The sequence below is a fragment of the Phaenicophaeus curvirostris genome, chromosome 20 (assembly GCF_032191515.1).
Source record: "Phaenicophaeus curvirostris isolate KB17595 chromosome 20, BPBGC_Pcur_1.0, whole genome shotgun sequence".
Classification (NCBI taxonomy): Eukaryota; Metazoa; Chordata; class Aves; order Cuculiformes; family Cuculidae; genus Phaenicophaeus; species Phaenicophaeus curvirostris.
Window position 1 is genome coordinate 2,047,691 of NC_091411.1, and position 27,989 is coordinate 2,075,679.

At 53.8% G+C, this 27,989-nt stretch overlaps 2 protein-coding genes across 5 annotated transcripts in view; one reads left to right on the forward strand and one right to left on the reverse strand.

The window, feature by feature from the left end:
• Window positions 1-19,879, reverse strand: part of RGS3 (regulator of G protein signaling 3) — a 96,095-nt gene extending 76,216 nt beyond the window's left edge. Inside the window, exons 1-5 of one of the 3 annotated variants that reach the window (XM_069873060.1) lie at window positions 19,671-19,879; window positions 15,874-15,986; window positions 10,879-11,028; window positions 2,758-2,808; window positions 194-252 (exon numbers count right to left, since the gene is read on the reverse strand). In XM_069873060.1, coding sequence (XP_069729161.1) covers window positions 194-252; window positions 2,758-2,808; window positions 10,879-11,028; window positions 15,874-15,904 — 291 coding nt within the window. In that variant the 5' untranslated portion in view covers window positions 15,905-15,986; window positions 19,671-19,879. Of the gene's footprint in view, window positions 1-193; window positions 253-2,757; window positions 2,809-9,346; window positions 9,471-10,878; window positions 11,029-15,873; window positions 15,990-19,670 lie in introns of those variants that run through there. The other 2 variants (XM_069873058.1, XM_069873061.1) reach the window with 2 other exon arrangements.
• Window positions 19,880-22,444: 2,565 nt separating this feature from the next.
• On the forward strand, window positions 22,445-27,989 carry POLE3 (DNA polymerase epsilon 3, accessory subunit). 2 transcript variants are annotated; one of them, XR_011338831.1, is made up of 5 exons: window positions 22,445-22,523; window positions 25,116-25,201; window positions 25,476-25,594; window positions 26,204-27,475; window positions 27,632-27,989. XR_011338831.1 is itself a non-coding variant. In XM_069872967.1 (4 exons), exons 1-4 carry the CDS (start codon window positions 22,458-22,460, stop codon window positions 26,362-26,364), a joined length of 432 nt encoding a protein of 143 aa, XP_069729068.1. In that variant the 5' UTR covers window positions 22,445-22,457; the 3' UTR covers window positions 26,365-27,989. The 2 variants fall into 2 exon arrangements, 1 of the variants encoding a protein (XP_069729068.1); XM_069872967.1 differs by having other exon boundaries at window positions 26,204-27,989.

Consider the following 27,989-nt stretch of genomic DNA (forward strand, 5'->3'; position numbering starts at 1 on the left):
TTCATTTCAACACACTGCCAACAAGACTCGTGAGCCCTCCAGCACTGGGCAAGAGACCAACCACCTCCCTGCACGTTGTGGGTGCTCAACCAGAGCAGGACAGAGGAGGAAAGAGAAGGAACGTGCTTTGGAGAGCCAACCCCAAAAGCTCAAGGAACTCAAAGCTCCCCTAGCAAACCCCAGGAGAACTCACCTTCACGTAGGAGTCGCACGGCCGGTACTCCTTTCCCATCAGACCTTTTGCTTCCATGACTGGAAAAGAAATGAAACAGTTAAATCCCAGATCAGCAGGGAAGACATCTTCCTACACCACAGCACTCTGCACCATGGGGTGCCCCATCCCTGTGGGGCCAAACCAACCTCTCAGCAGCCTGGTCTCACTGGGCACCCACCACCAGATGAAAGCGGGGGCGGGGTGGTATTTTTTCTTTAATACAGCCATGCTATAAATACAAGCATCTGTGGGTGAGGTCGGCAGCAGATGCAGTTCAGTGCCTGGATGGCAAATTGCATTTCGTTTGCCTGGCTTCACACGGTTTTGGGCTCCCTGCCCCGGAGCCAAATGTATCATCAAGTTAAATATCAACAGCCGTATCCTGATGGCAGCCCTGCCAGCAGGGGCTCAGCGTTTCACTGCTGACAACTGGGGGAAACCGTGCGCTTCCCAGCCTTGCAGCTGGAGGCAGGATCCGTGCAGCAGAGTCTGGACAGATCAGGATGGGTTGTGGTGAGAGGCTAAGCTCATTCCTAACAGCCTGATACAGTGGGAGGTGTCCCTGACCATGGCAGGGGGGTTGGAAGTGGATGATCTTTAAGGTCCCTTCCGACCCAAACCATCCCGTGATTCTATGTCCAGCAAGGCAGCAGTGACTTAGACTTGGCCAGAAATATGTGTTCTTAAAAACCATGGTCAGTCTGATACCACAGAAGATAAGGGGAAAGGCACACTTGCAAGACCCTCTCGTACTTCACAAAACAGTTTGCAAGGTTCCTCCAGGACAGGCTCTGTCTCCGGTCAGACCTGCTTTGGGTGTAAAGATGTCGGGGTGGAGAATGAAAAAGCAAGGCAGAGCACCTCACTTCACCGAGGCTCCTCCTGCTCACGGTCACCACTTCAAACACCCAGCACAAGCAGTAGGCTCTCTCTGGCTGGAAAGCTGCCTGGAGGAGAAGGACCTGGGGGTGTTGGTTGACAGCGACTGAACAGGAGCCAGCAGTGGCCCAGGTGGCCAAGAAGGCCAATGGCATCTTGGCTTGGATCAGAAATGGCGTGACCAGCAGGTCCAGGGAGGTTCTTCTCCCTCTGTACTCGGCACTGGTGAGACCGCTCCTCGAATCCTGGGGTCAGTTCTGGGCCCCTCACCACAAGAAGGATGTTGAGGCTCTGGAGCGAGTCCAGAGAAAAGCAACGAAGCTGGTGAAGGGGCTGGAGAACAGGCCTTATGAGGAACGGCTGAGAGAGCTGGGGGTGTCTAGCCTGGAGAAGAGGAGGCTGAGGGGAGACCTCATTGCTCTCTCCAACTCCCTGAAAGGAGGTTGAGGAGAGGAGGGAGCTGGCCTCTTCTCCCAAGTGACAGGGGACAGGACAAGAGGGAATGGCCTCAAGCTCCACCAGGGGAGGTTCAGGCTGGACATTAGGAAAAATATTTTCATGGAAAGGGTCCTTGGGCACTGGCAGAGGCTGCCCAGGGAGGGGGTTGAGTCACCTTCCCTGGAGGGGTTTAGAAGACAAGTGGACGAGGTGCTGAGGGACATGGTTTAGTGATTGATGGGAATGGTTGGACTCAAGGATCCAGTGGGTCTCTTCCAACCTGCTGATTCTATGATTTCAGGTCCCAGACTTGAGTGACCCTTGCCACTTTGCTGGACCATTTCCTTCTTCCCAGCCCCTCCTTTGGAGGTGGCATCAGAACCTCACCAAAAAAAACCTCACATTTTCCTGCTGTTGGTATTTAACAAAGCTTGTCTGCAGAGCTAGAGGAGGGTAGCAAGCTGTGGTGTCTGCCGAGTGGAGCACAGGGGCTGCATGTGCCTTGGAACTTAAAACCCATCCAGTTCCACCTCCTGCCATGGGCAGGGACACCTCCCACTGGATCAGGGGCTCAAAGCCCCTTCCAGCCTGGCCTTGAACCCCTCCAGGGCTGGGGCAGCCACCACTGCTCTGGACAACCTGGGCCAGGACCTCCCCATCCTCACAGCAAAACATTTCTTCCCAAGATCTCATCTCAATCTCCCCTCTTCCAGCTCAAAATTGCTCCCCTCATCCTCTCCCTCCACCCCCTGACCAAGAGCCCCTCCCCAGCTTTCCTGGAGCCCCTTTCAGGACTGGAAGCTGCTTTAAAGTTGTCCCAGAACCTTCTCCTCTCTAGACTGAATAACTCCAGCTCTCTCAGCCTGTCCTCGTACAGAAGGTGCTCCAGCCCTCAGATGATCTACATGACCTCCTCTGGACTTACTCCAACAGATCCACGTCCTCCCTGTGCTGAGGACTCCAGAACTGAAGGCAGGGCTCCAGACAAGGTCTCACCAGAGCAGAAGACACAGAGTAGATCAGGACAGCATTTCTCATGTTAAAAAAAATGGAGAGTTTGGAGGTAACTGAACCATTTGGAAATCCTGGCAAATGGTTTCGGCAGATGTAAAAGACATTTCAGAGGAGACAAGGTCTGGCCTCCCCATCAAAAACCCAAACTGTCTCCATCCCTACCCACCAAGGCTCTGAGGCCACCTCACCCTGTGTCCCAGGGACATACTCACCATGCAGCACCAGGATCCGGCTCTGCACCTCGATGGACAGCTTCAGCTGGCCTGGAGGAGAGGAGAGGAGAGACAATGAAGGAGGAAAGGAGAAACAATGAAGGAGGCAGGGCTCACACCACTCCAGTACTCAGTGCGGGGACCCCAAAACTTCAAGGCTTGCAGAGCCAAACCCGTTATGCTTTCCCATCCCTGGGCACGGGGCATGGCTCCAGAAGCCAAGGGGAAGGAGGTAGGAGGAGGTATCTTCTGCTACCAAGTAGGTCTTCCAGCTCCAGACGCAAAAGCATTCAGGAAAACCTGAACGTGTTTTTCTTAGCACACAATAAACTCTGGCGGCAGAAGGCATGAGCCCATCGCTGACGGGAAGCATCAAGGTGAAGCACTCGCTGTGGGATGAACCAGCCCTTGTTTAACGAAGCGATGCAGAGTGCTCAAATCCTCCTCCCAGCCCACGCTCAACATCCCCTTTGCCTCTCCCCTGAGGTTCTGCGAGGGCAAGGGGCTGTGTCCCCTGCAGAAGGTGACAGCGGGACAAGCTGCAGATGGCCTGGATGGACAGCAAGGACAAGCAGTGCCTGTAGTGGCAGGAACACACCAGCACGGGGTCAGCCAAGGCTGGGGGAGACCCAGGCCACGGCACTAGCTCTGCTGCTGCGGCACCTGGCTCCACACACACCTCCTCCCTGCTCAACCAGCTGCGAGCATCATCTGTCCAGAGTGGTTTGGAGAAACACGAAAGCCTTAGAAACCCCTTTGTTGGCTGTCACATCCAGCAGCACTTTGTTATCACCAGCACTATCGAGCAGAGACAATGCAGCAACGAGGACTAAGGCAGCACTGCTCACGGCGTAAACCCAGCCCCCAGGAACCACAGAGCACCCACAGCCTCCTGCATTTCCCAGACAGTGCAGGCTGGGGAGCAGGCAGGTGATCTCCTACACCAGAAGCCAACACGTGCTTTAATCTGGGGTAAAAGAAGAATTATCTCAGCAGTGTTTTGACACTGAATAAGTGCCAGGTGGCCAACAAGGCCAGGAGCAGCCAACCTGCAGGGAAGAGCAATGATCCACCACCCTGCAGTCCCTCTGCTGCAGAGCCCAGGGGGCTCAGACCAGGCAGGACCCCTGACTGCAGCACCTCCAGGGAAGTGGGGAGGTCCTGGCCCAGGTTGCCCAGAGCAGTGGTGGCTGCCCCATCCCTGGAGGGGTTCAAAGCCAGGTTGGATGGGGCTTAGAACAACCTGATCCAGCGGGAGGCATCCCTGCCCATGGCAGGAGGTGGAACTGGATGGGATTTAAGGTCCCTTCTAACCCAAACATTCTATGATTCTTGAAGTGCTAGGCTTCCTACACAGCAGCACCAAGAGCTTTTGATTGAGGAGGTGGAGGCAGGGGAGATCCTTGAGGAGCTACATGAAAGAAACATAAATTTGGAGCAGGTCTGGATGGAGATGGCCCTTGTTCCCAATGCACTGGCTTACACACAGCCATCTATCAGGTTGGAAGCAGGGCCTGCCGGCCCGGGGTGCCTGGTTCCCAGCTACAAGGCCTGCCAAGCCTTGCAGGGGACCTCCTGCCCATCATCATCATGAGCAGAGCAAGGAATACAGCCAAGAGATCAAAGCAGAATGGTTCCAACAGTCCTTGGCAGACCAAAAGAGCAGATCTTACTAAGAGCACAGGGCTGCCCACTTCTGCTCCTCAACGAAGAGGAGAATAACACAGAAGTATCATAGAATCACCAGGTTGGAAAAGACCTCTTGGATCATTGAGTCCAACCATTCCTGTCTGCCACTAAACCATGTCCCTAAGCACCTCATCTACCCATCTTTTAAACACCTCCAGCGATAGTGACTCCACCACTTCCCTAGGCAGCCTCTGCCAGTGCCCAATGACTCTTTCTGTGAAAAATTTCTTTCTAATATCCAGTCTGACCCTACCCTGGCACAGCTTGAGGCTATTCCCCCTTGTTCTGTCCCTTGTTACTTGGGAGAAAAGGCCAGCTCCCTCCTTTCAGGTCGTTGAAGAGAGCAATGAGGTCTCTCCTCAGCCTCCTCTTCTCCAGGCTAAACAACCCCAGTTCCCTCAGCTGCTCCTCATAAGACTTGTTCACCAGGAAGGGAGGACTCAGCAGAGAAAGGAGGTGGGAAGGATGGAGCCAGGGAAGTGTCGGACCAGAGTTCCACAAGGAGCAGACCAGAGTTGCTCTGCTCAGCGTGAGCATCCTCCTGCCAAACTGCTCTCGGTACAGACAACACAGGCAGATCCAACCTCTGCGCTTGTGAGAGCGTCTGCTTAGAACAGGGTCAGCTGAAACCCAAGTACAAAGGCGAGAGGAGCTCAGATGATTCTCCGAATCCAGAAACCCCTCTGCAGAGGCACAGGGACAAGATGGGAGGATGATTTCTAAAGAAAGAAGGAAGGAGAAAGCATCCCAAATGTGCTTTTGACTAGCAGCAGGCAAAGTCACCACCTGTAAACACAGCATCCACTACTGTAGAAGCCACATTGCTCACACCAGCCACAACACTGTCCAGAACAGCCCACACAGCATCCAGAACTGCAGAAGAACACGCTGCTTTCAGTCCACTCTGAAGCAGAGCTGAGAATAAAATCCAGTTCTTCCACGGCTCCAAATCCAGCCTGCAGCTCCCACTGCCTTTTGAAATGCCCTTGCCAGATCCCTGAGCTCCCAGCTCTTACCTGGAGCTGCAGTTTGTGATTTACAGCCTGGACCTGTCTGCCAGCAACCAACTCCCAGCATTGAAAACCTGACCGGTCATAGAGCTGCGCAGGAGGCCAGCACCTGGCAGAGCCTCATGTGTAAACCCCCGCTGAGCAGGGGCCTCGGTCCCAGGGCAGCAGCTCTGCTCTGCCAGCTGCCTTACAGCTACACGCTCACTTGTCCTCTGCATCAGCCCTGAAGTCACAGAACCACAGTGTGTCCTGGGTTGAAAGAGACCCACAAGGATCACCAAGTCCAGCTCCTGTCCCTGCACAGGACACCCCAACATTCCTCCCTTGGGGCTGAGGGCCTTGGCCAAACACTGCTGGAATATTGTCAGGGTTGTGCCGTGACTGCTTCCCTGGGAGCTGTTCCAGGGCTCCATCACCCTCTGGGGGAAGAAGTTTCCCCTCATGTCCAACCTAACCCTCCCCTGGAGCATCTTCCTGCCATTCCCTCAGATCCTGTCATTGGTCACCAGAGAGAAAAGAGCAGCAACTGCTCCTCCTCCCCTTGTGAGGAAGCAGTAAACTGCTATGAGAATCATAAGGTTGGAAAAGACCTTTGAGATCATCCGCTCCAACCATACCTGTCCACTACTAAATCACGTCCCCAAGCACCTCATCTGCCTGGCTTTTAAACCCCTCCAAGGACAGGGACTCCACCACCTCCCTAGGCAGCCTCTGCCAGTGCCTGAGAACCCTTTCTGAGAAGAAATTTTTCCTAGTGTCTAATCTAAACTTCCCCTGATGTAGCTTAAGGCCATTCCCTCTTGCCCTATCACCTGTAACTTGGGAGAAGAGACCAACACGCACCTCTCTACGACCTCCTTTTAGGTAGTTGTAAAGAGCAATAAGGTGTCTCCTCAAACTTCTCTTCAGACCAAGTAACTCCAGCCACTCCCCATATGGCTTCCCCTCTGAACCCTACACTTTAACCCATCTGCTACCTCCAGAACTCTGGCATTGTGGGAACCCCCTCGCTGTTGCACTGTTAGCCATTTCAACACAGACGGAAAACACCCTCTTCTAACCAAGCATGACGAGGAGTCAGCCCAGTAATTAATATGTCCCAGGCAGGAGAAAGGCAGCTTTTGTGCTGGGTAATTCCAGGGGAGGAGGAAGTTCTACACCCAGCCCTGGCTCGGGGACGGCTAGAGCTGCTCTGCTCCCATGGCAGTAGATGGGACCACAATTCATGTTGCTTCTGGTGCAGGGAGTGCGCCCATGGCCGCTGTGTCACAGGCTGCACCAGCATCAAAGAGAGGAGAACAGGGGAAAAAAATGGGCAGCTTGGGCTTTTTCAGAACTACCACTGACTGGACTCTAGTAAAAGAGATTTGGGAGTATCGGTGGGAAAGGTCCTCTCCTTCCCATGAGGAACAGGTGATATTTCTCTCAGAATGCGTCTGCTCCCAAGCATCTCCAAAGCACGTGCAGGGACAGATCAGACACCCTGGTACCCCCCAACCAGCCTGTCTGACACCAAACAGACCCCTCCTGCCAGGGAAGGGCTCATTGGCTTTGTATCCATTCCAGTGCTTCAATGGGGACTGGAGAGGGACGCTGCTGTCAGGAAGAGCTGACCCAGCCTAGGCTGGTGGAGAGGATTTGCTGTACCAACATCAGCACCTGGACAGGCTATCTCAGTGCCCGCAGGCGCATGTTCTCAGATGCACAGAGCAGCAACCTTCCTCCTGCCCTGGGGGAGCAGAAACACAAGTTTGGGCTGCATTTCCACCTTGCTCCAAGAGCAGAGGGCTAGAGAAACATCATCCCCTGGGGGTTTATCACTTTTGATACAAATATTATGAGGAGCAGCCTAGTGACCTGGGACTGTTCAGTTTGGAGAAGAGGAGACCGAGGGGAGACCTCATCGCTCTCTGCAGCTCCCATAAAGGAGGTTGTGGGGAAGTGGGTGCTGGTCTCTTCTACTAAGCAACAAGATGACAGGAAATGTCCTCAAGTTGCACCACAGGAGGTTTAACTTGGATATTAGGAAATATTTCTTTACTGCAGGAGTGGTGAAGCCCTGGCAGAGGCTGCCCAGGGCAGTGGTGGAGTCTCCATCCCTGGAGGGGTTCAAAAACCTTCTGGCCACACACTTCAGGGCATGGTTTAGTCGGTGGGGTTGGGCTTAGGGTTGGACTGGATGATATTAGAGGTCTTTTCCAGCCTTAATGATTCTATGATCCCTACTATGAACTAAGGGAAACAGTTTCATTTGAGAGGCTCTGACGCAGCTTGTCCAGGTCACCTACATTCAGTAAAGGTTAACATAAATAAAAATAGATGCAGGGAAAGGCCAGGGGAAGACAAAAGAGCAGACAGCACACCAACAGCTCCTGGGTGCACACCCCATCACAGAGAGCAAGGCTGCAACAGAGAAAGTACCCAAATCCCATCCATCTGAAGCCCACTGGACCAGGAGAGGCAATTTAAGCTGATGAATAAAGCTGGCACAAAGAGAACAGGGGAAAAAAGCAGGTATGATCAAGCGCAAACTGGTAATCAAATTGGTTCCTACCTATGAAAGAAGTTTGCCAGGCTAAGGGAGGGGACATACGAATGGTGGCCTTTGGGAGCAGAAAATCTGATCTCTGGTAAATGGAAAGCTTGGGTTTCTGCTCTTTAAATGCTCTTCTAGTTTATTTGGTGAAAACGCAGGTTTCGCCCTGGCTAGAGCAGCCAAGAACCATTGGTGCACACGGCAGGGGGAATCTTGACCAGAGAAAGCAGCATCAGATAACTGCCTCGGCAGGTGGTCCCCACAGGCACAGGGCAGAGCACCCCAAGATCACCACCTACACCTTGGGCCCTGGCACCAGCCCTCTCCTTGGTCACCCACATGGAGAAGGCTGTGCTGGCCCTGCCCTGCTACTGCTCTCCTGCTCAAAGCACGTCACATCTTGCCGGCAATGGGCAGCCTGTGGAGGGATCCGTGCCTATAGAGATGGTTCTTGGTTACAGGTCCAAGAGGCACCACAAAACTCATGTTATCATAGAACGGCTTGGATAGGAAGGGACCTTAAAGATGGTGCAGATGGTTACGTGGCACACATAAGTCTTGCAGACAAAGTCAGATTTCAGTAGACTCAGCAGTTTGATGCTTACAAGCCAAAAGAGAGAAGGAGCAGCATCCCTGGCTGCCCAGGGAAGGGACGCCCTGCTCTGCTGACATAACCCTCTCTGCTTCGCCATGGCCTTTTTAACAGCGCACTGCACCATTACCTGCCCCATAAGCTAAAACAAGCAGAAGCTTTGAAAGAAAACTGCTGCTTAAAAAGTAGCACCCAGGAAGGGCACCCAGCCTCCCCCTGCTGCAGATGAGCCACCACACAGCACAAGCAATGGCCAGATGTGGTCAAATTCCCTACTCACAGGGTGGGCACGCAGCCACCGTTGGGCCACCTCCAGCCTGCAGATCCAAGCCACTGCTGCCCACGGGCTTCTTCAAGCCCATGCAGCAGAACTGAGGAGGCACAGAAAGATCCACAAGGAGCAGAGAAGGACAGCGGGCTTCTGCCCTAACAGGGGGCAGCTTCCATAATCCCAGCTTCTGTCCATCCAGGGCACAATTACCTGGGCACTCAGCTCTGGTTTGCTGCTGCCGCACTCCTCAGGAGCTGAGCTTGATTTTAGGGCGCTCTCCAGTTCACCACCTCAATGGAACCAGTTATTACTCTGGCTCAGCAAGGCAGAAGCAAGCAGGTAACCACTTGGCATTAATGCCTTCAGGGAGCAGCTCTCCAGCCTCTTCCCACCACAATGGGCTTTGGCCAAGCTGCACCACGGCTCCCTGCGGCCATAGCCACATCTTTCTTGCACCCCCTGCTCCCCGCAGCTGCGGGCTCAGCGCTTACCGAACGTGGTGAGGTAGAAAGATGCTCCCAGCGGGTCAGCCTGGCGGGTGCAGAGTGAGACTCTGCGCACATTGTTTCCCTCCATGGCAGGACACCTCTCATTAGCCACCAATTAGAGCCCTCCCTGCTCAGCCCGGGAAAGCCGAGCAGCCGTTTAATCCAGGAGTGACAGGCAGCTGGGTTTCCATGGGACACACGTCCAACCGCCGCACGTTTGAACAGCGCGGCTCCCATTGGTCCCGCGGATTTGAATGGGAACCGCACCTGCTTGAGCAAACAGACCCGCAGCCACGGGCAAGGCTGCAAGCAGAGCTGTGACCTCCCCTGCGGACCCGAGCCCCACACCAGCACCATCCCATGCCCACCCTGCTGATGGACCGGGAATGAGCTCCTGGGAAAAGTAGAAAACTCTGGAATGTCCCCTCTCCTTCACAGTGCACCAGGCTGTAAGTTATCCCCGCTGTTAGTGCCATTGGGTTTGTGAGTACACCCTCAGCTGCTCCGGGAATTGTCCCACCAGAACAACACGGGACAGCAGCATTCACAGCCCTTTGGGGAAATTATTGCAGGCAAGGAAAGGGTGAAATCACAGAAAAGTTTGGGTTGGAAGGGACCTTAAATATCATCTAGTTCTACCTCCCCTGCCAGGGGCAGGGACACTGGATCAGGCTGCCCAAGGCCCATCCAACCTGGCCTTAAACGCCACCAGGGATGGTTTCTGAAGGCATTTCCTGTTCCAGTTCCTCACCACCTTCATCATGAAGAAATTCCTCCTTATGCCTAGTCTAAATCTGCCCCTCTCCAATTCATACCCATTGCCCCTCATCCTATCACCACAAGCCTTTGTAAGCAGTCCCTCCCCAGCTTTCTTGCAGCCCCTTCAGGTACTGGAAGGCATGTGGGGTGAGCCAAGAAAAGGAAGGTTGGCAGGGTATGGGGTACCCGCATGGCACTTGTGGGACAAGGAAAGAGGCATGCAGCCACCCAAGCTCACAGGAGCTACTCCGCAAGCCCCCAGGGCAGCCCTTCCCATCCCTCGGGAGGCAGCAATGCACCCACCAGCTCCAGACAGTGCACCACAGCTTACTGGGAGGCACTCAGAGAGTTCTGGAAAGCAGGGAGGAATGGTGAACATGGTTTTGCCAAGACACTCCCCTCCCCAAAGGCTGGGCTGTCCCAGAGCTCTCTGCTTCCCACCCAGGGCTCATAGAATGCTTTGGGTTGGAAGGGACCTCAAAGCCCTTCCAGTCCCACCCCCTGCCACGGGCAGGGACACCTCCCACTGGATCAGGGGCTCCAAGCCCCATCCAGCCTGGCCCTGAACACCTCCAGGGATGGGGCAGCCACCCCTGCTCTGGGCAGCCTGGGCCAGGGCCTCCCCACCCTCACAAGAAAATATTTCTTCCTAAGATCTCAACTCAATCTCCCCTCTTTCAGCTCAAAACTGTTCCTCCCCATCCTCTCCCTGCACTCCCTGATCAAGAGCCCCTCCCCGGCTTTCCCGGAGCCCCCTCTCACACCCCGACACTTACCTCTCCCCTTCACTCGTGCGTGGCTGATCTTCCTCCTGTTCCTCGATGGTCCCCTCTGCTTCCACGGGGAGGATCGTACAGCCCCACCATGAACTTTCATCAGGGCTGGCAGACGCTCCAGCTCCAGCAACCACAGATTCTGCCCTGTGCCTGCCAGAGGAAAGAGGATGTGAGAAGGGGACCCAGCGTGATGGGGAACTGGGACACAGGGGATGTCCCAGGCTCTGCAGAACCCTTGGTTTTACCTGCCACAAGGTTATGTCTCCACCTTGCCCCAGAACACCATGTTGCCAGGCCTCCTGCACTGAGTTTCCCTGGCCAACTCTGCACAGAACGGCTGAGAGAGTTGGGGGTGTTCAGGCTGGAGAGAAGAAGGCTCCAGGGAGACTTTAGAGCAGCTTCCAGTCCTGAAAGGGGCTCCAGGAAAGCTGGGGAGGGGCTCTTGGTCAGGGAGTGCAGGGACAGGATGAGGGGGAGGAGTTTTGAGCTGAAAGAGGGGAGATTGAGATGAGATCTTGGGGAGAAACGTGAGGGTGGGGAGGCCCTGGCCCAGGTTGCCCAGAGAAGTGGTGGCTGCCCCATCCCTGGAGGGGTTCAAGGCCAGGTTGGATGGGGCTGGGAGCCCCTGATCCAGTGGTTGGTGTCCCTGCCCATGGCAGGGGTGGAACTGGATGGGCTTGGAGGTCCCTTCCAAACCATTCTCTGACCCAATGTGCTGGTAGGTGGCACACCCACCCCACCCCAGCGCCCCATTGTCAGCCCTGCTGGTGTGCAGAGAGGAGAGGAGGGCGGCAGAGCCAGTGTCACAGCCGAACACAGCCTGTGTCATCCCCGGCACACACCTCAGCTGCAACCTTGGCCCTTCACACACCTCACACCAAGTGTTTCCCAGAGGCTCTGCTCAGCACTGTTATATTTTAATACATTTAAAACTTACGAGCAGCCTTGCATTAGCCCGTAAGCAGCTCTCTAGGACATCAGAGATGCTGACGTGCCACTGTCGGGTGTTCAGGACAGTCTCACCAAGCTCTAGTTCAGATCCAGCTCCCAGCCTACAACCTGCCAAAGTGCCCAGGGCCCAGAGCAGCAGGGAGGCTGCATGCAAGGAGGAATCGGATGGTTTCCTTGTGGCCAGCACCCTGCAGATGGCACAGCAGCCCCATTCTGCCCCTCCTCACTCACAGCCATCACACCCCAGAACCTATCACGGGATTCTATGCTGAGAGATAAAAATGCACAGACCCAGAAGCCTTGATGGAGGGATACCTCCCAGGCACAGCACAGAAGAGGAACCAGCAGGGCAAGGTAGCTCCTCAGGGTTAGAAACACCTGACCGTGCTGCTTCCAGAGGATCAGGGCAGCACAAGTTCCTTATGTTGCCCTTAGGCAGACCCCATCCCAAGACCCCATGGGACAGTCCAGGCCACGGAGTCACAGGTTGACTTCCCTAGAGGGCTGTGGGGCAGAGCAGCATCCCTCATCCCGTGACAGAGCCATCCCACACACCCTCCAACCATAAAAGCAAAAGAGCCTGACCTGATTTTCATGCGAGACTGAGCCCTCCAGAGCCAGAACGTGCTCAACCTCACGACGTGGCAGCACATACCAGGACGTTCAGCACCGAGAACACTGCTTGATGCCTTCAGGTACCCCAACACATCCCCTCAGCCGCCAAAGGAGGAGGCAGGATACCCAGAAAGGCTTTTGGCTCCTTAGGAAAGCCACCTTTTCCCCCAAAGTCTGTTAGGGATACTGGCTTGGTTCAGCTGGATTTACACCAGCAAAACTACCTGGAACTGAAGGAAAAGCAACAGAGGGGACACAAGGGAGGGAAGAAAGGAGGGATGCTCTCCAGATAGCCCCATCCATCACTGCCAACAGATACCTATTGTACCGCTGCCATAAATCACAGCCCCTTTGGGCATCCAGTGGGGAAAGACAAATAACAACCCAGCAGCCTCCAAAGGCCTCCAGACAAAGAGCCTGGCTCTGTTTGCTCAGCCCTAGCCTTGGCAACCCACAGGGACCTTGAGAGGCACCCAGGCAAGCAGACAGCTAGTGCCACTCTGTTCGATTTGCCTCCCAAGATTTAGAGCCTGTGAAGGTCTATCAGGACTTTCTACTGCCAGCTCCCACACTAAGCTCCTACCCCATGGTGGAAAGGGGCCAGGTGACTCCTTGTCCCTTCTCCACACAGTGAGGCATGAGTTGGAAAACAAGCAGTATGATAGGCAGCTCAGTGATCCATAGAGCAAAAAATGCCCACAGCTAAGTCCACTCAGGCTACCAGAGTGACCGTCCTTGCCCAGGGAGATTCCCCCCTATGGATGCTGCATTGCTGGAGCCTCCTGCACCCTGGGAAAAGGCACCAGCCACAACTATGGGCGAGAGCTGCCGGCACAGCTGAGCAGCTCCAGCTCTTGGCAGCAATGCCTGGGAGTCCAGTGGGCTCCAGCTCTGTCCTCTATCACCTCCTACTCTCTCCAGCTGCAGGGACACAGGGTTCAGGGTGGATCCTAACAAAGATGTGACTTATTCTTTAATTTCTGCTTGTTTGTTTAGCATCATAGCGGTCTTTGTTGCCCCAGTCAGAACGCAGAGGATGCACAAGCAGTGCAGGACATTTTGATAAGCAGAAATACCTGTGGGACAGTGGAGCCAGAGCACCAGCAACTCCCACAGCCTCTGGTTCCTCTGCAGCTCCAACACATCTGTCTTTTCCCACAACGCTGCTGGATTTGAGTACAGGGGAAGGATGGATCCCTGTTTCCCAGCAAGGCTGACAATGTTAGAGGCATGGGAAAGGAACAGAAGATGCAACCTGGGGACACTGGTCAAGACCTTGCAAGCCTGGGCCAACCAGCTGAACTCTTTTGGCTGCTGGTGGCCCCAAAAGTTCCCAGTGCCATCCTGCAGCCTCCAGAGTCCTTCAAGACTAATTAACCCATGGGCAGCTGGTGCTGTTGGCTCCTGCCTCTCCAACAGGCACTCGAAGCAGCTTGGGGCAAGGTCTGGTAGAGCATGGTGGGAGGAGGGGAAAGGCTGCTCCAGCTCTTGGGGATCTGTGATAAAAGCGTCTCTGCCCATAATAAACACCCAGCTTCCCACAGCTGGCACAGCCGCTTTGTGTGAGGTAGAGATTAACGGAGCTGACAAACCCAGAAACACAAGGAGGGGAACACAGAGCCCCAGAGAGGAAGCAGGTCCTTTGCCAGCAGCTGGGATACATCCCTGCGCCACACGCAGGCTCCCCAGCAAGGAGACCTGGCCAAGCTCCCAGCCTATGCCATGATATCCTGCAGGTCCCTGCTCCAGCTGCCCAAGGAGAAACTCGCACCCTGGCATTTATAAACATATTCCCATGGCTGCTCCGTGCTTTCCTTGTAGACACAGGTACAGCCAGCAGTCCAGGTCTGGCTTTTCCCAGCAGTGACACCTTCAGCTCCAGCAGAGCTCACCAACATTAGAGCTCATCCAAACTGTAACGAGCTGAAACTGGAGGTGTCACACTCTCCACTACATCCCAGCCATGTCTGCACGTGTGTCCTTCATCCTTATCTTCACATGCAGCCCTGGTGACGGACCTAGGAGTGGAATCAAGTCACACATCTATAACACAGACTATTACAAGAGTTCTCCCTTCCTCTCCAAAGGGAGGGTTTGGGGACCCATCATCATCATCCCACCTCTGGGGTCTACAGAGACACCTCACAGAGGCTCCAAATCCTTCTCTTACAGCTGTATCCAACAACAAGATCACAGATGGAGGCCCCCAGAGCTGCCTTGGGTCACAGCCAGAGCTGCTGTCACCTCCCAGACAGAAGGGTTGAAGGAGGATCCTAACACTGTCCCCAACATACATCCATCCCTTGTCACATCCCCCAGAGGCCCTGTGGATGCCTCAGCAGGTAAATGGTGGCAAAGCACTCTCCTGGACAACTGGGAACCAGCATGAGTGGCACGGCACTGCTCAGGGACACAGGGTAATTTCTAAAGCACTGCAAGATGTTCTTCACTTCAGGCTTATCAAAAACTCATCCTCTCATTTGTTCAGCTGAATCCATTTACTGCCATTCCCAGTGATCTCCATCTGCAGCCCATCAAAATTAATGCTTTATCCCAGAAAATTTACTGGAAAAAATAATACAGTCTAGGATTGTATATCTCAGTGCACAGCACCCCCAGCTACCACAGAATGCTTTGGGTTGGAAGGGACCTTAAAGATCATCCAGTTCCAAGTCCCCTGCCATCACTGACCAGCACAACGCATCTTGACCCCCAGGACACAACACCAAGTGGTTCTACTGCAGGAACAAGTGAATGATCTGCTCTGCAGTCCCAGGTATCCTGAACTTAACACCAGCAGAGCGTGTACCAGCCCGTGTCCTTCCCTCCTGCACTGCACATCCCCACAACAGCACCAAGACCATGGTTTGCGTTGTTCCTCTCCAGCGCTGCCAGTGCTGCTGCTCTCCCCTGCACAGTCGCTGTCTCCTAGGAGCTCCTCAGGCTCACACAAAGCTTCTGCTCTCCTTGTCTTTATTGCAAAATGCTTTTAAGAGACAAAAGGAAAGACAAACAGGACAGCAACAAAACTCAGTCTTTAAAGCGGCCAAGTTTGGGTAAAAGAATTCCATTAGACAGGGGTTTTCAAAATAAGAAAATAAATAGGAAAGGTAAAAAAAAGTCTCTGTTGGGCCCCAAGGCCATAGGAGTCCTGCACACTCTCCTCCTAAAGAGCTTGAGGCTGACTGGCTGCAAAAATCACCCCTAACTCTCAAACGCAGCAGATTCAATCCTGCGCCATCCAGAGAGACCCAAGGTCTGCCACCCGTAAACGCAACCCTGCAAGGGGGATACAGTCTCTTGCCTCCTCCAAGCACCAGGATCTGATTCAGTGGTGATAACCAGGTCCTTTCATGGTCGTAATCCATCCATCACCCAGGAGACAGAGCAGCACTGCAGACAAAGTGAAGAAATCATCCAAGCACTCACCCATGAGCCCCGGCTGCTCCATGACTGCCATGCGGGACTGTCACTCACTCCAGCAACGTCCAAGCACCAGCGTCCTGCGAGCCGTTAGCTGCCACGAGCCTTTGATGCTGGCACTGCTGTGAAGGGGGGAAAAACACAGTACATAACTGTGCCAAGGAAGCAGAGCTTCAGTGCTAGAAAGTTAAAAATTAATCAGTCAAGATGGGCCCCTCCGCTTCGCTCTGGTGGGACCTCACCTGGAGCCCCGCGTTCAGTTCTGGAGTCCTCAGCACAGGGAGGACATGGAGCTGTTGGAGCAAATCCAGAAGAACCTGCAAGAATTATCCAAGGGCTGGAGCACCTCCCTTGCAAGGACAGGCTGAGAGAGTTGGGTTTGTTCGGGATGGAGAGGAGAAGACTCCAGGGGACTTCAGAGCAGCTTCCAGTCCTGAAAGTGGCTCCAGGAAAGCTGGGGAGGGGCTCTGGATCAGGGAGTGCAGGGACAGGATGAGGGGGTGTGTTTTTCAGCTGAAAGAGGGGAGGTTGAGATGAGATCTTAGGTAGAAATGTTTTGCTGTGAGGGTGGGGAGGCTCTGGCCCAGGTTGCCCAGAGCAGGGGTGGCTGCCCCATCCCTGGAGGGGTTCAAGGCCAGGCTGGATGGGGCTTGGAGCCGCTGATCCAGTGGGAGGTGTCCCTGCCCATGGCAGGGGTGGAACTGGATGGGCTTTGAGGGCCCTTCCGACCCAAAACATTCCATGATTCTGAACTGCATGTCTGGGAGAGCTGGTGGTGCTGGAACTTGAAACAGCCACTTTCTCTCCCAACTCCCAAATCAAGGTACCGACTCCTCCCTAGTAACATTCAGACCCCTGGGGATGGACCTTAACCTGCATTTTTCTCGGCATCTCCAGCAAGCTGCCCATTCAGATGGTTGGCTTGGGAGTTAATGACTTTCTTTTAAAATTTAACACAGTTCTCAATCCCAAGTTTCCAGCTGCCAGCACCAGGGTCTGCCTGTGCCTGGATATTCAAATCCAAACACGTGCTTAAGCAGTTATTCCAGGCAAAAGGGTAACAGAAGCACACAGAATGCCCACAAGGTTGAAGCTGTCTTTGAAATGAAGAAAGCTAATTCAGACAGGGAAAAAAAATCACCTGGCTTCCCAGATGGTAAGAGGATTGGAAAAGAAAGGGACCGGGCTGTTTCTGGGCAGTCTTAAGGGCAGATTTCTGGGATTAGCACAACCTCAGCACATACTCAGGAGTGGAATTGCTTCAGACCCCTCTCTACCAGGGTCCGTACCGAGGATCAAGTAAAGGGCGCAGCTAGGATGCTCCTGTCCCTGACACAACCCCTGCAGCAAGTCCAGCTGTAGCTGGCCCTGGAAAACACCAACAAGGAACCCAACAGAGATAGAGACCAGCTGAACGTGAAATCCCTTCTAGTCTGGGACCAAAAAAAGTTTCCCGTGCTGCAAGGGGAGAAACACCGCACTTGCTCTGCTCGTATCACAGAATCTGCGCAGCCTGGGGTTGGAGCCCAAACCTGTGACCCAAGCACAGAACCATCCCCACCAGCCTTCACAGAATCCCAGAATGGTTTGGGTTGGATGGAACCTCAAAGCCCAGCCAGTCCCATCCCCTGCCATGGGCAGAGACACCTCCCACTGGATCAGGGGCTCCAAGCCCCATCCAACCTGGCCTTGAACCCCTCCAGGGAGCCCCTCCCCAGCTTTCCTGGAGCCCCTTTCAGCAGTGGAAGCAGCTCTAAGGTCTCCTTGCAGACTTCTCCAGGCTGAACCACCCCAACTGTCTCAGCCTCTCCTCATATGGGAGCTGCTCCAGCCCTCGGATCATCTTTGTGACCCTTCAAGTGGCAGCTTTTCTGAGCCAGCAGTGCTGCTGTGGATGACCATCTTTTGACAAATGCTAAACATTAAGCCATTGCTGATTTCTTTTAATGCAATAAAAAATAATATAATAAGCAAGCTGGATCTTTGAAAATTCTAGCGGCGCTTTTCATAAAATATAGGCTTCAATATTGCAAAAGATCTCTTGGGAATTATGGGTTTTGCCCTAGTATGGTCACATGAACCAAAATAATTAAGTTAAAACAGCTTAAAAAGTTATTGCCCGTCACCTGAGGTGAACTGCGTGAGCAGTCACTGGGCTGCTCTGGGAGCTCACTGACACCGGGCTCTGCTTTCCAGGGCTTTATACAGGCTCTGTCCAGACTCTTAGTGAACCAACTTAGCTCACTAAATTAGCAGAAAATGAACTATTTCTGGCATTGGCATAGAAACCAAATTAGCCAAGGCATGTGATGGGGGCAGACAGAGATCAAAACAGGAAATGGCACAACAGAAAAGGGTAAATTGTTCTTTCTGTTAGCAGAGATCTCCTTTGTCATGCAGCGTAGCCCCACTTCTAGGCACTGTCAAGGTTCTCCTGCACGTTTGTGTTCAGATTCAGCTAAACCTATTGAAGGCTGCTGCCTTCTTTCTCTCCCCATAATTATATCATCCTAACTCCCCTCTTTTGTCCAAGCACAGCAGTGAGCACACGTAGAATCACTCAAGTTGGAAGGGACCCAGAAGGATCATTGAGTCCAACTCCTGCTCCTGGCAGGACCACCTAAAATGAAATCGTATGACTAAGAGCATCACCTCCCCAGAGCCTTCTCTTCCCCAGGCTGAACAATCCCACCTCTCTCAGCCTGTCCTCATACGGGAGATGCTCCAGCCCTTGGATCATCTTCCTGGCCTCCTCTGAAGTCACTCCAACAGCTCCATGTCCTTCCTGTGCTGAGGACTCCGGAACTGGACGCAGGGCTCCAGGTGAGCTTTACTGAATAGCACATAGGAGTTAGATCTCACCTGGGTGGTGGCACATCACTAGCCCAGCCCTAACGTGGCCACTTTAAGCCACCACCATGGATTAATTTGCATCCAGAATCAATTAGCAGAGCATAGCCTGATGGGTATCTATATTGTTCAACAACGATACTCAGAAAGGCACTCCCCTCCCTCCAAGCCAAAAGGACTCACTTGTACAACATCATTAAAGAGCACAAGCTTCATCTGTCCAGGTGAGATGACATCTGACCCTGCTGCAGAGTTCAGCCCTGCACAAACAGGTCCTTTTGAACCACAGCACAAAGGAAAGCAAGATTCATGGTGGAAGAAACACAAATGTACAGTACAAAAGGCAAATCAGAGGTTACCCTACAGGTTTCCTTTCCAAAGTGAATTAACAGAGTTAGCATTAATGCAATAGAAGAGCCACACGGCTGAAAATAGCTCCTGACTGGTAGAAGTCATTTATCCACATCCCTCTCTAGGGTAAACCAGGCAAGTCCACTCCATCAGGAGAACTTTAGCCTGGCAAATTTGTGACGCTCAAGACTGCTGAATTAGTTTTCAATTAAAAAAAAAAAATCCCAGGAAGATATTTTTAGGGTATTTGGAGGCCTCAGTCAGCGACACTGTAACCTCAGAAGACCTGAGGTAGGAAGAGAAGCGTGTGGGTGACACCTACATGGTAACACGCTCCACCGGGAACTGGACTTCTCCTTGCAGTGCCTGTTTTGTCTTTTGGGAGATGGAAGAGGGAATTATTCCAGACATTAGACCTAAGTTTGAGGAGAGTTACAGTTAAAAAGTTTAGAAAATATAAATTAAAAGGTTATTTCCTTTTCAAAAGGATATCAGCATGCATTTAAATTTCATTCTTTTTCTATAACCAAAAACAGAAAGGGAAACCAACAGAGTGGCCAGGGACAGCCCCCAGACAAAGTTACACTGGTAAATGTAAATACCTGTAACAACACCCCACGTCGCTGAAGCCACTCCAAGGCGAGCTGTGCCGCTACCATCAGCTCTGCCAACAGCCAGTCTCTTCCTGTTTGTTTTCAAACCCCAAGAGCTAACGGGCAGGCACTTCGCTCTAGTCCTGAGCTCCTGGCTGTCCCCTCCAACTCACCTCCAGCCACAACATGCTCTGAAGAGCAGCACAGGGTGGATCCAGTGAGCACTAATGAGGGGGAAGAGGTGCAAAGTGACTCAGAGCCTGCAGGTGTGAGGAAGACACTTCACCCCTTCCAGCCTCAGCACCTCACAGAGCCAAACACCTGCACTCCATCTGTGACCCGACAGCATCCCCAGCACACCCAGCAGGGTTGCTTTCCATGCCCAGAGTGAACAGAACATCAACTTACACGCGTACCGCCTTCTGGCATGCTTCCTCTCCTGTTTGTAGAAGAAGAAGAGGTTAATCTACTTCAGGAACAGCCTCTTCATTACAGGAGTTGTATTGTATTTAACCTGAAAGAGGGGAGATTGAGATGAGAAGCGTTTTGCTGTGAGGGTGGTGAGAACCTTGCCCGGGTTGCCCAGAGCAGTGGTGGCTGCCCCATCCCTGGAGGGGTTCAAGGCCAGGTTGGATGGGGCTTGGAGCCCCTGATCCAGTGGGAGGTGTCCCTGCCCATGGCAGGGAGTGGAGCTGGCTGGGCTTTGAGGTCCCTTACAACTAAAACCATTCTACGATTCTCTGAAGTCAGGTTTCTAGATCCACTGTCTGGAGGTTGCTCTATGTACTCGCCCATCATCTCTTTCTAGGGCGTGTAGGTGTAATCTCTTGTTTAACAAAGTGATAGACAAAGTAATAGACAAATCTTGTAGACCTGTCCTTCAAGGGGTTTCTGCTGTCTGTCAGCAAGAACTGGATCACTATGGACAGTTAATTAAGAAGAAGGAATAGTTGTATTTTACTTATTAGAGTGTCTCAAGATGCACAGGAGCCTGACTGTGTGCGCTCCTCTTCTGTCACCAGAGAGAGCCCTAGAATGATGATTCTGAGCAGCACAGTGGGTGCTGTAGTTGGGGTAACCTTCATGCCCTTAGAAGGAAGGGTTGGGGCTTGGTAGGTCCCACGTGTGGCTCAGCAGACACTGGTGTGGGGGATGCATTTTTGGCACTTAGGCTGCAGCACCTTGCCTCCGAGAGCCGTGGAGCGACCACAGAGCTAACAGGATACCTGAAAAGAAGCGAAAAATGAGACTACAGACATGGTTTGTACATACAGTGATGGTTTTTATTAATCCAATCGCTACAACTAGAGAAGTCACTGAGCCTTTCTCCATGTCTGAGTTCTGTGGGCCCCAGATGCCAAACCCCCAGCACACTGAACTGTGAGCTTTGCCTACGAATGTCTCTCTTGTGTCTGTAAGCTACCCCTGTTACTGGAATGCTGCCCTTGCAGCTGGAAAATCTTATCCCAGCCCTATCCCATCCTACCCCATCCCACATCCTTCCCTGGGGCTCCCATTCCCTGCTCCCCCATCCCATTGAATCTCTCCCAGCCCCTGCTCCCCCATCTGGTCCCATGCCATCCCCTGTGCTGGAGGCTTCCACCCCCTGCTCCCCCCATCCCACCCCATCCCACCCCATCCCATCCCATCCCATCCCATCCCATCCCATCCCATCCCATCCCATCCCATCCCATCCTCTACCCTAGAGGTTCCCAGCCCCTCTTCCCCCAATCTCATCCTATCCATTCCCCAGGGGCTCCTCTCCCTTGCTCCCCTATCCCATGCCCTGCTCCCCACCACTCTATCCCTATCCTATTGCTATTCCTATGCCCATCCTTATCCCTATCCTATCCCCATTCCACCCCTATCCCATCCCTCTCCCTATGCTTATCATATTCTATCCTATCCCATCCCATCTCTAGCCTATCCCATCCCATCTCTATCCTATCCCTATCCCTATCCTATCCTATCCTATCCTATCCTATCCCTATCCCATCCCATCCCATCTCTATCCCATCCCATCCCATCCCATCCCATCCCCATCCCATCCCCATCCCATCCCATCCCATCCCATCCTATCCCATCCCATCCCCATCCCATCCCATCCCATCCCATCCTATCCCATCCCCATCCCATCCCATCCCATCCCCTCCCATCCCTATCCTATCCTATCCTATCCTATCCTATCCTATCCTATCCTATCCTATCCTATCCCATCCCATCCCATCCCATCCTATCCCATCTCTATCCCATCCCTATCCTATCCTATCCTATCCTATCCTATCCTATCCTATCCTATCCCCACCCCTCTCCCTATCCTATCCCTCTCTCTCCATCCTCCTATCCCTATCCCTATTCCCATCCCTATTCCTATCCCATCCCTATCCCTATCCCATCCCTGTCCCTATCCCTATCCTATCCCTATTCCCATCCCTATCCCTATCCCTATTCCCATCCCTATCCCATCCCTATCCCTATCCCTATCCCATCCCTATCCCTATCCCTATCCCTATCCCCCTCCCCCTCCCCCTCCCCCTCCCCCTCCCCCTCCCTCTCCCTCTCCCTCTCCCTCTCTCTATCCCTATCCCCATCCCTATCCCTATCCCCCTCCCCCTCCCCCTCCCTCTCCCCCTCCCCCTCCCTCTCCCTCTCCCTCTCCCTCTCCCTCTCTCTATCCCTATCCCCATCCCTATCCCTATCCCACGCTATCCCATCCCATCCCCCTCCCCCCGTTCCCGGGGCCGTGGGGGCGGGTCTGTGCGCGCTGCGCCTGCTCGGGGCGGTCCCGGGGCCGGGATGGCGGAGCGGCCGGAGGATCTCAACCTGCCCAACGCCGTCATCACCCGCATCATCAAGGAGGCGGTGGGTGCGGGACGGGCCCGTGGCCACCGGGATGGGCTCCCCCTAGGAACCTGTGGCCACCGGGATGGGCTCCCCGGGATGGATCCGTGGCCACCAAGCTGGGCTCCTCTGTAGGGACCCATGGCCACCAGGCTGGGCTCCCCAGAGTGACCCGTGGCCACCGGACTGGGCTCCCCAGGATGGATCCGTGGCCACCAGGCTGGGCTCCCCAGGATGGACCTGTGACCCCGGGCTGGGCTCCCCGGGATGGATCCATGGCCACCAGGCTGGGCTCCCCAGGATGGACCTGTGGCACCCGGGCTGGGCTCCCCGGGAGGGACCTGTAGCTACTGGACTGGGCTCTTCTGCAGGGACCCATGGCCACCGGGCTGGGCTCCCTGGGATGGATCCATGGCCACCGGGCTGGGCTCCCCTGGAGGGACACATGGCCACCAGACTGGGCTCGCTGGGATGGATCCATGGCCACCAGGCTGGGCTCCCCAGGATGGATCCATGGCTATCAGGCTGGGCTGCCCAGGATGGACCTGCAGCCACTGGGCTGGGCTACCCAGGCTATGCCCTTGACCACCAGGCTGGTCTCCCCGGGATGTATCCATGGCCACGAGGCTGGGCTCCCCAGGATGGACCTGTGGCCACCGGGCTGGGCTCCCTGGGAGGGACCCGTAGCTAGTGGACTGGGCTCTTGTGCAGGGACCCATGGCCACCGGGCTGGGCTCCCTGGGATGGATCCATGGCCAGCGGGCTGGGCTCCCCAGGTCAGACCTCTGGCCACGAGGCTGGGCTCGCCGGGATGGATCCATGGCCACCAGGCTGGGCTCCCCAGGATGGACCTGTGGCCACTGGGCTGGGCTCCCCGGGCTATGCCCTTGACCACCAGGCTGGGCTCCCCAGGATGTATCCATGGCCGCTAGGATGTATCCATGGATCCGTGGCCACCAGGCTGGGCTCCCCAGGCCAGACCTCTGGCCACCGGGCTGGGCTCCCCGGGATGCATCCGTGGCCACCAGGCTGGGCTCCCCAGGATGGACCTGTGGCCACCGGGCTGGGCTCCCCAGGAGGGACCTGTAGCTACTGGACTGGTCTCTTCTGCAGGGACCCATGGCCACCGGGCTGGGCTCCCTGGGATGGATCTATGGCCACCGGGCTGGGCTCCCTTGGAGGGACCCGTGGTCACCAGACTGGGCTCCCCAGGCCAGACCTCTGGCCACAAGACTGAGCTCCCCGGGATGGATCCATGGCCACCGGGCTGGGCTCCCCAGGATGGACCTGTGGCCACTGGGCTGGGCTCCCCGGGCTATGCCCGTGACCACTGGGCTGGGCTCCCGGGGATGTATCCATGGCCGCGAGGATGTATCCATGGATCCGTGGCCACCAGGCTGGGCTCCCCAGGATGGACCTGTGGCCACCGGGCTGGGCTCCCTTGGAGGGACCCGTGGCCACCAGACTGGGCTCCCCAGGCCAGACCTCTGGCCATGAGGCTGGGCTCCCCGGGATGGATCTGTGGCCACCGGGCTGGGCTCCCCAGGATGGATCCATGGCTATCAGGCTGGGCTCCCCAGGATGGACCTGTGGCCACTGGGCTGGGCTCCCCAGGCTATGCCCATGACCACCGGGCTGGGCTCCTCTGCAGGGACCCGTGGCCACCATGCTGGACTCCCTGGGATGGATCCAAGGCCACCAGGCTGGGCTCCTCTGCAGGGACCCATGGCCACCAGGCTCGGCTCCCTGGGATGGATCCAAGGCCACCAGGCTGGGCTCCTCAGATGCGTCCCAGGATCCTTCTTTGGGTCCTGCAGGGGTCAAGGATGAGAACCCGGGTTGCGGGACACGGGGTGAAGGCCGGGGAGCTCTGGCATCAGAACTGCGGCTTTGTGATCCGGCCCTCAATCCAAGCCGGAGCAGGAGGCTTCCCCACCATCTATGATTTTGAGCAGTGGGACGGTGAGGAGCGCGTCTGGATGTGGCAGGGTGGTCGGTCCATGTCAGGAACGCCAAAAGAACAAGTGCTAGGATGACAGGGAATGACCTCAAGTTGTGCCAGGAGAGGTTTAGATTGGATAGTAGGAAAAATTTCTTCACTGAAAGAGTGGTGAAGCCCTGGCTTCTCCAGGGTCGCCATCCCTGGAGAGGTTTAGTAAACATGTCTCTGTGGCACTTGGGGACACAGTCTAGTGGACACAGTGGGTTTGGGCTGACATTTGGACTGGATGAGCTTAGAGGTCTTTTGCAACCTTAATGATTCTGTGATTCTACGATTCTAGAGGATTGCTCTGCAGATGGTGGCCAGAGCAACCAGCGATCCAGAAGTTCCATCACTTCTGCTTAGCTTTTATGTATTTGAGAGCACCAGGTCAAATCATAGAATCCTAGTCTGGTTTGGCTTGGAAGGGACCTTAAAGATCGTCCGGTCCCAGCCCCCAAACTGCAGCCAGCTTTTAGCTGGCATCAAAGATTCTGTGATAGCATCTGAGATCAACATTTGGTTTCCAGCTGTGCTGAACCCTCTGAATGCATTCATGGTACCAACACATGAATTATGCAAGTTTAACACATTTCTAGCAGCTGCCAATAAAAGTTTGGTTTATTTTTCAGCTTCCCGATGGAGTAAATATCTCCAAAGAAGCTCGGAGCGCAATATCTCGGGCTGCAAGCGTGTTTGTGCTTTACGCGACATCATGGTAAGAATTAATTCCAGCACATAACGAGTGAGGTTGATTTAGAATTCACCTTTCTGCTGACTGTCCCAGAGACTTTTTTTCTGGTGTTTCTTCTGGAATTCTGCTTATATAAATGCAACAATCATTAGCGCAGTGTGCCGGGAGGCACCGGTTGGGTTCAGGCTGCCCTTAGCAAGCCCTGGTGGGCTCTGTATGCATTGATTGTGACTTTAATAAACAAGAGTAAATCAATGACAGTACCAATTAACTCTGTTTTCCTTCTTGTTCTTGACAGCGCAAATAACTTTGCCATGAAGGGCAAGAGGAAAACGCTGAACGCTAGCGATGTTCTCTCTGCCATGGAGGAGATGGAGTTTCAGCGCTTTGTAGCCCCTTTGAAAGAATCCCTGGAAGGTACCATCCTTGGTTCATGTCAGAAGTTTCTGAGCAGCACCAAGCCCTGTTTTCCTTCAACACTGGACAAGGAATACTTACTTGCCTGTCTTGTTTCTCTTCTCTTTGCCCAGCATCCTACTCTGCAGGTTGCCTGGGGAATAAATAATGTGCAGAACTGGGATACCAGGATTCCACAACTGATGAGGATTGAGAAAGTCTCATCCTCTACCAACCCCTTTTATGTTTAGGTGACGGAAGTCCTGGGTGCTGCCGGTAAATAGAATCCTAGAATCACAGAGTAGTTTGGATTGGAAGGGACCTTAAAGCCCATCTAGTTCCACCCGCAGAAACACCTCCCAGTGGGTCAAGCTGCCCAAGCCTCATCCAGCCTGGGCTTGGACACCTCCAGGGTGTTTACTCCTGCGTCCATTTCAGCCTTTTTCTGCTGAAATTTCACCTAATTTATTTCCCATGGAGCTGCTCAGCCCAGCTCCAAGAACAGGGCGAGTCGCTTCCTTGAATCCACTGCTCCCCTTGGGAGCCTGGAGAACAAGCGGCCGTTGGCCTGCAGCTCCTGTGCCGTTCCCACTGTGGAAACATGATTTTTCAGTGCTCGCTCTTTTTCAGTTTACAGGCGTGAGCAGAAAGGAAAGAAAGAAGCAAGGAAAGACAAAGACAAGAAGGCAGACTCAGAGGAGCAAGATAAGAGCCGAGAGGAAGAGAATGATGATGATGACGAAAGGATGGAGGAAGAAGAGCAAAATGATGAAGAGGAGGTGGACAACTGAGCTTGCTGCCGAGACATGTGCAGGGGCTGGGTGTTGTTCAGAGGGACACAAACGCTATAGATCAATCTTGCTGTGTCCCCTCTCGTTTCCAGTAGAGCTTTGTACTGTTCCCTAGGGGCCTGTCCCCTTTTGGCTTTCACTTGAACGCAAAGAACCTTGGCTAAAGCTTTTCTCGAGGAAGTACGGCTTCTCCGTGCATGGTGGCTTGGCACCTTCTGGCTCTGGCCAGGCAGCGGCCGGATTGGGCTCTTCATGCTGGGTTGGCTTTGAAATAGAGGAAAAAAACAACATCAGGTGTTCAGCACAGAAGCCGGCCAGGAGAACTTGAGAGACACTTGAATACGCTCCTTAAGTCAAGTCAGGGGCTGAATCATTAACTGTTTGGGGTTTAGATGATATCAAGAGGCTCAGAAGCTGAACGTTTACATTTTTTTATCCAAGTGACTTGTTTTTTTCCTTCATTTTCCTGCAGTCTGGCTGTGCCTTCTCTTCCCGCTGTGACAGCGGTAACTGTGTCTTCCCAGTCCATGCAGCAACATGGCACAACGGGACAAGGACCAGCAGTCCTCTCGGCTGATTTCCTCCCCAAGTCAACCTCCAGCCAAAACGCCACAGCACTTACGATGTAAACCGTGTACTGAAAGCACTCGGTTTGTCCTTAAAGTAGAGACCAAGAGGAATTAATTATTAAGAATCTGAAGCAAAAGTAATGGCTGAAATGCGTATCGGGATGCTAAAAGGCAGCTCTGTCCCGTGTACATCAGTCCAGGGTTGGATGCTTTCACCTCCTGTCCCCCCTTTGTGGAGCTGCAGCCCCTCCAGTCAGGCTGGTGATGGCAGAGTTCAAGTACAGTAGAACAGAGCAATCTTTTGGTTTTTTTTCACAACTGGAATGGTCCAGGTCCATCAGTGATCCCTCTTTGGCCTTCACCGGTCATGCCAGAGGTGCAGACTGCATCCCAGTGCCATGAGAGACAGGAAGATGGGACATTTCTACCCAGGAAAGGTAGCCTGTGAGTTTAAAGAAGCTCCTTCAGGGATGGTGGGTTGAAACAAGCTGTGTGTGCTCCTAGTACTCGTGTGGGTTTGCTCTTTTTTACCAGAATCATTAGTTTTGATGCCTTTCCTTTCTCTTCTCTGAGAAAGCAGCTACTGGAATCAGCTCATTTTGGGGAAAACCACCGTATTATTTGATCTTTTTGAAGACATAAACCGAATATTTGAACTGAGACGAGCTCTGGTGAAGGAAACCTGAGGGAAGTTTGAGGTACGGTGAAATAAAACCCAGCGATTTGGTTTCTGTGCAGTTCTAAAACAGCACCTGGGAAGAACAGCACATCCTTCTCACCAAACCATGGATGCAGAGCTCTCCACGAGAGCTCCCCCGCCTTTATGCACGATGAGTTTCCCCACACAGAGCCTGGCTCCTGGAAAGAACAATCCAGGATTTCTGTTGGCGTGCAGTCAGTAGGAGATGAAAAGCCTAAGCTGACAATGTCTTCCCAAGACCTCCAGTACAAAAAGGCCTGCTTTCCAGCTCTTTTTCTCTTTTCTTTTTCCCCCTCTTCCAGTACGTATTCCAGAAGGGAACGATATCTAAATAAAAGCCAGATTTTTTACATAAA